General features: G+C 39.3%; 1 protein-coding gene across 30 annotated transcripts in view; it reads right to left on the bottom strand.

The window, feature by feature from the left end:
* KCNMA1 (potassium calcium-activated channel subfamily M alpha 1) overlaps window positions 1-12,008 on the bottom strand; it is a 529,533-nt gene extending 517,525 nt beyond the window's left edge. For 29 of the 30 annotated variants that reach the window (XM_026850996.1, XM_026850999.1, XM_026851000.1 and 26 more), the window contains exon 1: window positions 11,589-12,008. In XM_026850996.1, coding sequence (XP_026706797.1) covers window positions 11,589-11,876 — 288 coding nt within the window. In that variant the 5' untranslated portion in view covers window positions 11,877-12,008. Of the gene's footprint in view, window positions 1-11,084; window positions 11,258-11,588 lie in introns of those variants that run through there. The other variant, XM_026851008.1, reaches the window with a different exon arrangement.
* Between the last annotated feature and the right edge of the window lie 8 nt (window positions 12,009-12,016).

Genomic DNA, 12,016 nt, shown 5'->3' with positions numbered 1-12,016 from the left:
TAGAATACAAAGAGTATTTTACAAACCAACAAAAACCACAGTCTTACATTCACTGCTGAATACAATCCATTCCCAAGACCAAAACTATTTGTCCCAAGGAAAAGACAATTCAACCTGAGAAATATAGTTATTAAAAAGCCTGCATTTAAACTGGTTCCTCTACTTCTCGTTCATAAACATTTTTTACTGGGAAAACATAAATACACAAGATTTAAATACACATAAATACGCAATAACATAAATACACAATATTTAAAAGTCCAATAATACTGCCAGAAGCTTTTCTAGAAGTTTTACCTTTAATTGAAGCTATCGTTACCTTTCTCTCCACTTCTAATAAATGTTTTGAAAACAGAACCTCTGTAGCTCAATCTCTCAGTGACAGGAAAAGCACCCTGAAAACCATATGGGTACCAAGCTCTATCACCTGTTGTCTCAAACTAGATCAAATAAACAAAAACAGCTTTAAACCCATCTTCTTTCCCATCAGCTAGGACAAGTAGTAATACCTTTATCCATACAGACTTCATACACTCACCAAAATTCTCAGACCAAGTAAAAAAACAAAACAGTAATTTGGAATAGTTATATTGACATTAATCAATATTTCTGTCACAGCCCAACACCTGTGACATTTTAAGGCAGTAAAATGTCACCCAAAGTCTCAGTCTTCACATCAGCCTTGCCAGCCTGCTGGTTGACCAGCCCCTCCTCAGCAGCCAGGCAGCCGGCCAGGGCCAGTACAGCCAGGGCACAAACAGAAAACCCACGAGCACAAGCTTAATGCTTAAGTCAGAGCTATGGCATAATAAAATAAAGAGCGCTCTGGAAGAACAATTGTAGGAAGGTACACATACATTGTATGCTGGTTCAAAACAAACAAACAAAAAAAAAAAAACACCAAACCAGAAACATACCAAAAAAAGCTTTTCAGGGATTTTTCCCTAAAAACATAGCTAACCTTTCCAAAGAGGAAGATACAATAGAAGAACCTAAGAGCTCCACATGCTCTGTACTTCAGCATTTATACCCTCAAGACTAATCTAGCCCAGCAGTGGGAACTGCATGTCCTTACCAGGTGGAATAGATCAGGTAGGCTCCTGGAGCTCATCTTCCTACACAGTCTCACCTGAAGGGAATCCACCTAACCACTATGAAAAAAGTTAAGAGTTTACTTACAAAAGTGCATTCCCCATCCAACTAAAATGCGAAATTGAACCAAACCATATTCACCAAAGAACATAATGACATTAATATTTAGGATGCTAATAATGAACTGACTTCACTTTTAAAATTTCCCAGTATTCAACTTTTACCTATGAAATCCCTTCTGCTCAGTAAAAATTTCTAAAAACACTTATAAGGGTTTAGGATCTGGAGATGCTTACCACCTGCCAGTCACAGCCTGTCCTCAACACAGTGCAGGCACCTCACAGCAAGTCTCCTCTCAAGACTTTAAAGTTTGGATTTATTAGCACTGTCAAACCATCACCTCAGGATGGTAAGTTCACTCTTAGAAGACTAAATAAAAAATACTGCTGCCCCAAAACACTTAACCTGCTCTGATGAATTCAGCTTGGTTTTTTTTTAAAGTGGTAAGTTATGTAACTTAGCTTCAACAGGCATCAGGTCAGATCAGGTATGGTTTGCACCACCTTTGCTTCATACCAAATCATAAAGTAGATATGAACTGCATAATATGGCTCAGACAGCTTCACAGAAATAATCATGAAATCAGCTATATCTCTAAACTAAATCAGCATTCCCCTGTCATTTCAAGAGCATACTCGTGCAGCACAATTAAGTGCTGAATAACAGCCTAGAACTTTATCCACCATCATTTTGTACTGCATCAAATCATATCATCCTCCAGCACACCCACCCACACCCCTTAAATCAACTCACTATGTGATGTGACCCACCTCTTAACAAGACTCAGCAAATACCCTGGCTTATCACTAGGGAAGGATTTTAGCAATTAGTAACACAGCAGGTTTACTCTCTTATTGCACCTGATGCAAGTCTGAAGTTTTTTTCTACAGTATCCTTGAGATGTTACAGGCAGAAACATTAACTATTTCAAAATGGAATATTCTATTTCTTTTTGTATAAAAAGCAAACAGACAAATTTATGAAATTCTGCGTTTAATTTGTTGTTTAAAAACTAAGCAAGCATTTCACCCTAGAGGTAGAACTATTTGCCACCTCTACAAATTATGAATATACATTCTCTTACTCAACCACTCTTTAATAAGACAGGAAAGTTTCTAAATATAGTTTCCATAATCAGTTATAAGGATATATTTTACTGTTGTACACAACTGGCATAGGAGCAAGATTAAGATCTATTCACTTTAAGCCATTAGCAGTTCTCACTTTAAAGAACGCAAACCCAAGGACAAATAATCGCATGGACAGTTAATAAAGGCAAAAGTTTATGAACAGCTTTATTAAAGCAACTGTAGTCATAGAAATAATAAGTTCTGATTACCCCCCCAATTCAACATGGGAGCACAAAAATTTAATTTTAACTTATTTCCAAGAACAATCAAATATTTTTGATGCAGGGTGTGTATCAACCTCTTAGGTAAAAGAAAATTAAAAGTAGAGTACCAGATGTTAACGCAAGAGATGCTGCTGCTTTAAAGAGCTTTAAAAGAATGTGTAACTTTACAAACATTGTAGTACCTTCTTCTATGTTTATATACAGAGAAGAAAAGCCAGGTAAAGACTACTCAAGTGCAGAATATGATGTATAATGTCAACATAAAAAAAAAAAAAAAAAAGGTACCTGGATTTTAGCTGTTGACAGCTGGATTTTAGCATTGACAAACATTTAAATAAGGAAATAACTTTTCAAGAACAGTAACACCTCTTTCTGAAACCATATGAAATTATCACTGACTGAAAACAAACTCCTTATTCAGATCTTAAGTACAAATTTTGGTGTCTAAAGAGCTGTTTCGTGCAAGTGTTGACGTTTCACATATTAACCTAAATAACTGCTATAGAAGGGTTTTTTTTTTTTTAATTATGCATACTTAAGAACAAACATAATGCCATCAATCAGAAAAATCAAATATTTTCTTTTGCTCCTGGAATCGCATCACTTAGTTGGCAACTTAAAGATACCAAGGTCTTCCTACAATACATATCATTTAAGTTAACATCAAAATTTTATCACTTCAATCATACAGGCAGAGTCAAAGCTCCACACTTTGGACAGCATTTTCTACTTTCAGTAAATTAACTTTATTATATCCTAGGGATATATTCCAGCAAAGCAAATAAAATTATTTTTACAAATATCAAAACTGTTAAGTTCTTAGGGTTAGTTTTTTTTAGGAACAACAGATCTATAATAAAAATTCTGCTCTTGCGACTCATGAAATGACAACACTATAATTTCCACATGTAAGGCAGAGTCAAAGGAGGGAAACCAGCATTTAGTCAGGTAAAAATTTATATGGCCTTAAACCAAAAAACAGACCCTCTCTCAATCAAAGACACCATTCCTTAAGCGTATAATCCATGTCTCTCAAAAAAAAAAAAAGCACAACATAACAAATGGTGGCTATAACCTTATCCTGCAGACAGCAGAAAAATCACATTACTATAAAGGACACAAGGAAACAAGTATGCATTATAGCTGAGAGCCTTAAGTGATATAAAAATAATGCAAGCACAAAAGCAGCAGTCCACTGTTTCTGATGCTGAAGGAATCAGAAATCTCTGGATACTGGGAATAGAAGAAAATGAACACAAAAATCTGGACAAACTTCCCACATAACAAAAACAATTTATCAGAAGTGTATAATGAAAGCATTAAAAAATTCCCTGATGAGGAAAGATGTCTGCACCGCATATAGACAGACCCTGCAATATTTTCTACTAACAAGGCTGTTCTTGTGACTAAAAGGACAAGGAAAAAGGAGGCATTTTTCCTTCAGTCCTTAAAACCCAAGTTGAATTTATTGGCTTCCTTATGAAACAATATTTATAGTACAATAACCTAGAAAGTGTAAAAACATCACACAACATCTGCCTGTTGATCAGCAAACTCACTTTTTAAAAAGTGATGTCAAATCACTTGCAGCCAAAGGATTCACCATATCTGAAAGTATCCGAGTGCTCTACATCAACTATGACCATTATAGGTCAAAGAAGTTAGTAACCTGTTTCAAGTAATTTCCATCCAGCAGAACATCTATGCATAATCACAACTGAATTTAGCACAGTTCAACTAGAAAAAATCACAAGATGCTTACACAAAGAACCACTCTAATATATTTCACTTCATTTTTGTAATATTAAGGTCACCATTTCCAAATAGTTTTTTAAAAGGACACATCTGTAATGTTTCCCATACACTTAAAATAGAAAAGTAATCCAACACCAGCAGTGCTAGAGTTAATTTCACTAATAATAGCAAATTTAAAGTCAGTTAATTTTTTTCAGTTTAATAAGAGCTAAACCATTATGTAAAAATGTAAAAGATACCATGAAAAGTGAATATAAAAAGAAAGAAACTGCCAAATATTCAGTCACCATTTGCTTGGACAAAGGGGAACAAAACTGTATCACAAATTTATTCCTGCGTATATAAAAAGCAATAAAATGCAATGCAGGAGACCTGTACCTAACAGTTACAGAGTAACAAGCCACTGAAATTCCAGCCCAGCTGTTGTGATGTTACAGTACTTCTCAACACTCTTCTGGCCTGGTGATGAGATTTGAGGTTTCTTCTCCACTATGTGTTAGCAGTTCTGACATTTAAGTTAGGTAGTGAAGCTAAGAACATGCAAATGGATGTGCAGAACTCAGGGCTGCAGGTGCACATGCATCTCTGTCCTGCAGGTGATCCGTGGGGCAGGGGACTTTCGCCCGTTCCACTAAATGCACACCTACTGCGGTTCAAAAAAAAGAGCCAGTATTTACTGTTGCCCATCAGCTTGCAGGAGAGATACTATGACAGGATATTATCAGTGGTTCAGGCACTTAGATTTTGATTTCCAAGGGGGGCCTGGCAGAAGGTCTTGTCTGGAATGGAAACATACCTTGTGTGATTTTTAAATATTATGTTTCTAATATTGAAATCCCAGACATAATGGCCACAAGACTAGTAAATACACCTCAAAAAAAAAAAAAAAAAAAAAAAAAAAAAAGCTTTTAAAAGCTTAAAATGTTAACATAAGAACCATTTTTTAAAAACTATCGGAATCATCTAGAACACTGTGAACATCTAGGCCTGAGTCCAAAACCACTGAAGTTATTAGGACTGTCTCCCTCTATTTCAACAGGCTTTGGATAACGCTCTCTGTTTCTGTAACTCTCAAATACATGCAATATATCATCTCAAAGCAAACTGAACTCAACACATTTCAGTGACAGCACATTCATTTAAACAGAACCATGCATACTATATATGGGAATAAAGTGTTCCTCTCAAAGATGCAAACCCAATGTATTCTCAGGCTATAAATACCATCAGTATTCAAAATGGGCCCTTCCTGACCAATACGTCTCTGACAAGCACAGAAGATAGGTATCTATCTTCCCTTCTCATTTATTCATCCAGCTGTTATTGGTAAAAGCACTAACAAACTTCTGCTGCATTTCCACCTTCTGCTGTCACCCAAGATGACCTATGTGCCACAGACAAAGTGCTCATACGTACAAGCCATGAGGTCTAATCTGGAATTTGTGTACTGAGCCTGTGCAAAGTTGACATAAATGTCAGTCTAGTCTTGTGATCTAACAGAGTTTTGCACTCACTTCCCAGGCTGAGTGGAAGAGTCAGGCACTGCAACCCTACAAGAAGCAGGTAGTTGGTATTGCTTATGGGTCCCTTCGAACTTGAGATATTCTATGATTCTGTGGTTCTAAGCCTTCAAATGTGTAGCGGCATATGAACTCATTACAGAAACACAGCATTTTATGATAGCTTTTTAAAGTGCAGTCCCTTTCCTTTTGTCACTGAAATGCTATGTGGGGGAGAAAAATATTTTTTAACTATTAACACCCACACATAATGTTTCACCAATCTTTCCCTTAGAAAACCTCCACAAGCTGTATTCACAGTGTCCTTCTCAGACTTCTGATAAGTCAATAATTTTCATACATGTAAAATACATAATTTTATGCAATGTGACTAGGTATGTTTAATAGAACATAAAGGATACCTCATCCCCTAATTTTGTCTAGTTATTGTCTGTCTCACCAAGTTCATGGGAACTGCTGCCCTACAAATTCACACTTCAGAATGCCTCACCGCTGCTGAACTACAGCCTGATCTTGAGGAATTGTTACCAGCCCACCCTGAAATTCACATAAACTTCTGTGAATCTGAGTTGGATTCCATAGAATAGCAGAGCCAGTCCCTGAAGGAACACTGACCATGTCCCTGTATTTTGCCTGCTGACTAGATCTGTGACCATCACTGCTGTTTTCAGTTATAATTATTAGACTGTGTCCCTGAAAAGTTCATACTTAGGACTAGTGCACTCTGAATTTTCAGCTATGAACTGCCCTCATTCTGCATTCAGAAATCCCACTGCATCAAAACTGTGTACATAGATCATTGTTATTTAAAAGCTTTTGTTCTCTATTAGATGCATTTCTTCTATTGAGCTAAGCTGGAAAAAAACTGTGAAATCTAATGGTTTCCAACCAGAATTTACAGATTTGCAACCATGTGAGAGTTGCAAATTCTTTCTGAGAGCAGATTTTCTACTTAAACATAAGTGTTGCAAAGCCTTGAAAATAAGTACGATACTACATCAAAATAAAATTTTGGTCGAGATTGTTTGGTTTACAGCTTAAATCCTTGTCTATACATTTTCTTTCCTGCATGTATAATCAATTTTAGCATGTGTTTATAAAATCTGAAATCCATTAGGAGCTCCAGAGAGCCGCAAGTGTCACTTTCACAGAGTGGAAAACAGCAGCACACAGCTCTCCATACCGGTGTCTTTTTCACTTGTAGGAACGCCATCTGCAAAGAGCTGTGAGAACCTTTTCTTTCAGTCCTTGACCTCTCCACCATGTCTACCTTTCAATTGGCAACCTGTCCAGCAGGATCGTCACAGAGTAATTACAAGGAGACCACCTGACAGAAAGGAGCGACAGAGTGCCTCGAGCCAGGCCACACATGTGACTAGCAAGCGAAATGTGTTACAGTCCATTCTTAATCCCTTGAGCCTTCCAGTTGTTCATATGCTTCTGCTCCGCACATCTTTGAGAGAGTCAAGGTGAGGTTTCCATATACAGATTTAAATTAAGGGATCTCCTGCCTTCTGTGTCCACACACGCTTTGCAATGTACTCTCATACTTTTCTCAGTATATAATGCCTTGGTTTGAGTTTGTTTCTTTAATTTTGAGAGGTTTATGCAGGTGTTGCTAGGAAATCCACAAATCTAGCTATATGAGAGCCAGTTTGGTAGAAATACTTCTTTTAGGGAACACTTAAATTTTTCCACTTACATATTTTCTCAGGCCTCAGAAGTCTGAGCGAAAATTCTGAACTTTTTAAAGACTTCTGCAAATACTGCACTTTGAACAAAAAGTGAATTTTTCTGTTCAAAACAAATGGGAATGTTTCTTGGTTGCTACTGACCAATCTAGCACTGTTTAATTTATTAAATTTCATAAATACGTTGACCAATATCAAAGATGACTATTATGCCTAGTAATTCCAGGCTAGCAACTGCTATCTATAATCATAATGTAATTTCATTTTATATGTGTACAAGTCCTGGGTCATGGGGAGGAAAATCTCTTCAAAACAGTGAAATCACTCCAACAGGAGCATAGCGAGAAAGATACATTCTACCTGCTAGAGCCCTGAAGGCATAAGGTACATAAGGAGTACATTCTTTGGGGAACTAAGGAACAGTGATAGAGGGTCCAGTATCACACTGTTTGAGAGGGTCAAATTTCACTTCATCCTGCACTGGCGAACTTCAGGAGCCAGCTGTGCCCCAAACTTGTGCTCTCTCACTCCACAGCTCCTTCTTCTTAAGGGTTTGTTCAAAGCCAAAACATAGTATAAGATAATGACAGGAGAAAATGCCCTTCTGCAGCTCAGAAAATGCAGTAGCAGACCCATATAATCAAAAGAACTACAGACTATAATATGCATTCAGCCAGTATATGTACTGTGATCCTTACCATGCATATTTATTTTATTTTTCTGTTAGTTCCAGAAACAAGAGCAACTAATGGTGTCAGAGTCCAGCCCATCAAATTTCAACCTCACATCACACTTTTAATACACAAACATGAATGAGCTGGTCAAGGGACAACGAAAAAGCAAAGAGCAGACAAGTTCTTTAACAATATTGAAGTACTCCTAAAAATGTAGATATAAACACTGAAGAGAAAAACAGCATTTGTTAAGTCTCTGCTTATATGACTGTAGAAAATTTTGGAAGAATTACATGTAAAATTATATACTGTATTAAAATAAAGGAATACAAGGGCTTCAGTTGTAATCACTCAGACAATACATAAAACACTGACAACGCAGGTCAAGATTTACATTTTTCTTTTAAACAGATTTTTTTAAAAGTAATCTCAAAAAGCAAGTGAGGCATAAAACCCCTAAAACTTCAGCAATTATTTTTAGTACATGATTAATATTAATGTTCTATTCATATACAATAACACAAATTGGATATGGAATTTTAAGGGGCCACATTTATCATTCTGTTACCAGAAGTCTTCATCTTCTTGACTTACAGTATCTTGAATTTCTTACCTCCATTAAAAAAAACTCTGAATGAGTTAAGGAGGGGTGGGGAAACCACCACATTCTAAATCCTTATATGCAGCCATTAAAGTGTTACATCCCCAAAACAAGTTGACAATCACTGACAAATCTGAGCAATACAATGTTGTGTTTAGAATACAGCAGGAAAAAAAAACTGAAACTTTCTGCAGTTCCTTGCAATAACATATATGGACATGGGTTTTAGCACAGTAACTGTGAATTATTCACAGATGTATGGAATAATTCAATCAGAAGCCACAGAAAATAGACGTGATAAAGATTTCTTTTAGCTCACTCACTGGGACCACTCTTTATGTAGATAGTGTGATGACATTGGATAACCCAACTCTGCTACAACCTACAGAGCAGCAGAAGAGGCAGCACAGGGAAGGAAAGGTCCTAACACGCAGAAAACTTCTTCAGTCCCACAGTAGGAGGAGCTACTTCTTGTAAAATTGCTTTTGCTAGCAGGTCCAATACAGTCCACATAGCACACACATGCATTCACATTTTTCACCTGCAGCCTTGACAGCCTCTCCCGAGTTACCATGAAGTACAAAGCATGTGTTTGACAACAGCAAAGTTTATGAGATTTCCAGTTGTTACTTCAACTTTCTATCTTAAATACTAGAAAAGTGTTTTGTAGTAACTAGTTACTTCTTACACACAGAATTCCCTCCAATTCCCCATTTTAGCATGTAAGGAATGTAGGATCAGCCCCTGAAAGTTGTTCTTCACCAGAAGAACTTGAAAAGCCTTACAAGTGGAACAAATACAATCTAAAAAGAGGCATTTATCTCCCCCTACCTGCAGAGTCCTTTATCCTCCTGCCCCAGGGACTGATACTCATGGACATAGATACTTCAGGTCTCAAACACAAAATAAATTCAGATCTTATAACCTGACATAGCCACAGTATGTCAAATCATTCAGATTGGAAGTGTTGGAACCCCTCAATGATACCTGTTATTTAGTGAACTGATGCACTGCACCTAAGAAGTTTTAAAGACAATTTGGATATACCTTTCTCTACTGGTTAAGAGCTGAATGATCTGCTTTAACTGACTATGTCCCAACAATGGACTATCAGACCAACAATACTCACCAAGACACTATGCGTAATAAGTCTGTGCACAAGACACTAACTTTTCATTCTCTCAAGAAGCACAGGGTGATAACCTGTAGGATTTTCTTTTTCAAGATGCCAGATAGCCCTTGCAGATTTGCATCATCATGTGGAGAGAAAAACGCCAAACCCACACAGAAGAAACTGAAGGTAAGCCTTAACTACCCACCCATTCTTGAAAATTGCCTTTCGTTGTTGTAGAAAATGGTATTTTACAAGACACTCTTACTATGAAGTTCATTTGAGCTTTGTCATCATACCTGGCTAACACCTCTCTAAGAAAGTTCAGGTTAGGTATTGAACAAAATCAAAAATGCTTACAGAGAAGTGATACTGCCTGGTGGGTTTCCTGAAGCTTAAGTTTGAGTTAAAAGCTTTTATTTATTCCTTATCTCTAGAAGTCACTTCTTCTGTAGATAGGCCAAGTTCACTTTAACTGTTCTACTCCCAACTGGAATGCAAAGGTTTGTTTAGGCAACTCGAACTGGACACCTACCTCGCTAAACCCAAATACACAAACAAGTGCTGGAACTTCTCACACTCTAACTTTGTTTCTGGTTTCCTCTAAGCGTTAGACCCTTCGTACAGCTGAGTTATGTGCTGTATCAAGTGTGTTTAGGGGGGAGGGGATGGGAGAAAGGGGAAGACTGCTCACTGTACGTCAAAGCAAGCCAGCAACCTAGCAACCATATATTAAAAGGTGTGTGTGTTTTTGTGGGTGTCTGTGTGCCAGGAATAACTGAAGCAGATATTATTCCATTTGTAATCCAAAAAATGTGAAAAGGGAAGGGGAGAAACTCCAGCTGCTGGTCTATTTTGGGGTCTGTCAAAATCCACTTTCACAAATACGGATCTTAACACTTTCTATTCCATTTGTCTTAAACAAAAATGAAAGTCTGGACCTGAGCAATTTCTTGGCTTTGGTTTGAAAAAGAGACCCTTCAAACCAGGAGCTGACCTTACTTCACGTACTACACTTTCTTCCAACCGGTAATACGCAAAAATCAAAGGGGCAGAGAGGTTGCCCCAAAGATTTCGCACTTAGGTTAAAAGACTGATCTAGTGTGTTACTTCTGAATGCACTGAATACCTCTAGATAGCTACATTTAATTTATCAATAAGAAGCCTCAAGGATCCTCGGGGAGTGGAACTAGGTTTAAGAAGACTTACTTGAGTGAAAAGTTTACCTTTTCAATTTTGCCACGGTTTCTCATTCCACAAGAGAACCGAGAGTTGAGATCAGCAAAAACACAGTCCCGGGCCACCATCGCTGGCGGTCCCGGGGGTGCCTAAACTTCTGAGCCGCACCGCACCGTCCCACCAAGCCAGCGGCTGCCTGGCCACGCGAGAGAGCCGACACCAGGTGTAACTCTGGTGCCACCAGCTGAAAACGAGTGTGTCCCAGTGTGGGGCGGGAGAGAGAGGGGGGCGGGGGGGGGACAGGGGAGCACGTCTCAAGGCAGCACCCCACACCTCACCCCTCCAGCCTCGCTCCCCACGTTGCGGATACCCCCAGCCCGTGGCCACCCTACCAGCCAGCGCGCTGCCTTCCGGCAGCCCTGCGGCCCCTCCGCCAGTGCCCTCGCCCAGGTGTCCTGGTCTGCCAGGCCGGGCTCCCACCGCTCCTCCTCACCGCCGCCACCGCACCACACCATCACCGGCACCGGGAGGGGAAGGGGAGGGGGAGTTACCTTGGTTTTGACCCCGCAGTGGCAGCAGACAGTCCACAGGTACTTGAGGGTCCTCCACAGCAGGATGATAAACAGTCCCCCAAAGAAAGTGACCATGGATGAGGCGAGGAAAGCCCACCACATGCGCTGTCCGCGGCTATCGCAGGGCACCTCCATGGTCACCGGGATGATGAGCGCATCCATCTTGGGCACATTGACGGGGGAGGAGGACGAGTCTGTGTTGAGATTGTTGGCGTTGATATTGTTACTCATTCTAATGCCGCCGCCGCCGCCGCTGCCATTTGCCATAGCTAACAGCGAGCCGGGCGCGCAGGGGCTGCCGAGAGCTCCTCCCGCCGCCAGCGCCCCCCAAAAAACCCATCACCAGCCATATTGCTGCTGCTGCTGCTGCCGCCGCCGCCGCCGCTCAGCGGAAAAATAAAAATACT

The sequence above is a fragment of the Athene cunicularia genome (genome assembly GCF_003259725.1).
Source record: "Athene cunicularia isolate RWA chromosome 6 unlocalized genomic scaffold, athCun1 chr6_part1, whole genome shotgun sequence".
Classification (NCBI taxonomy): domain Eukaryota; kingdom Metazoa; phylum Chordata; class Aves; order Strigiformes; family Strigidae; genus Athene; species Athene cunicularia.
The sequence above is the reverse complement of the archived record's forward strand: the minus strand, read 5'-3'. Positions and strand labels throughout refer to the sequence as shown.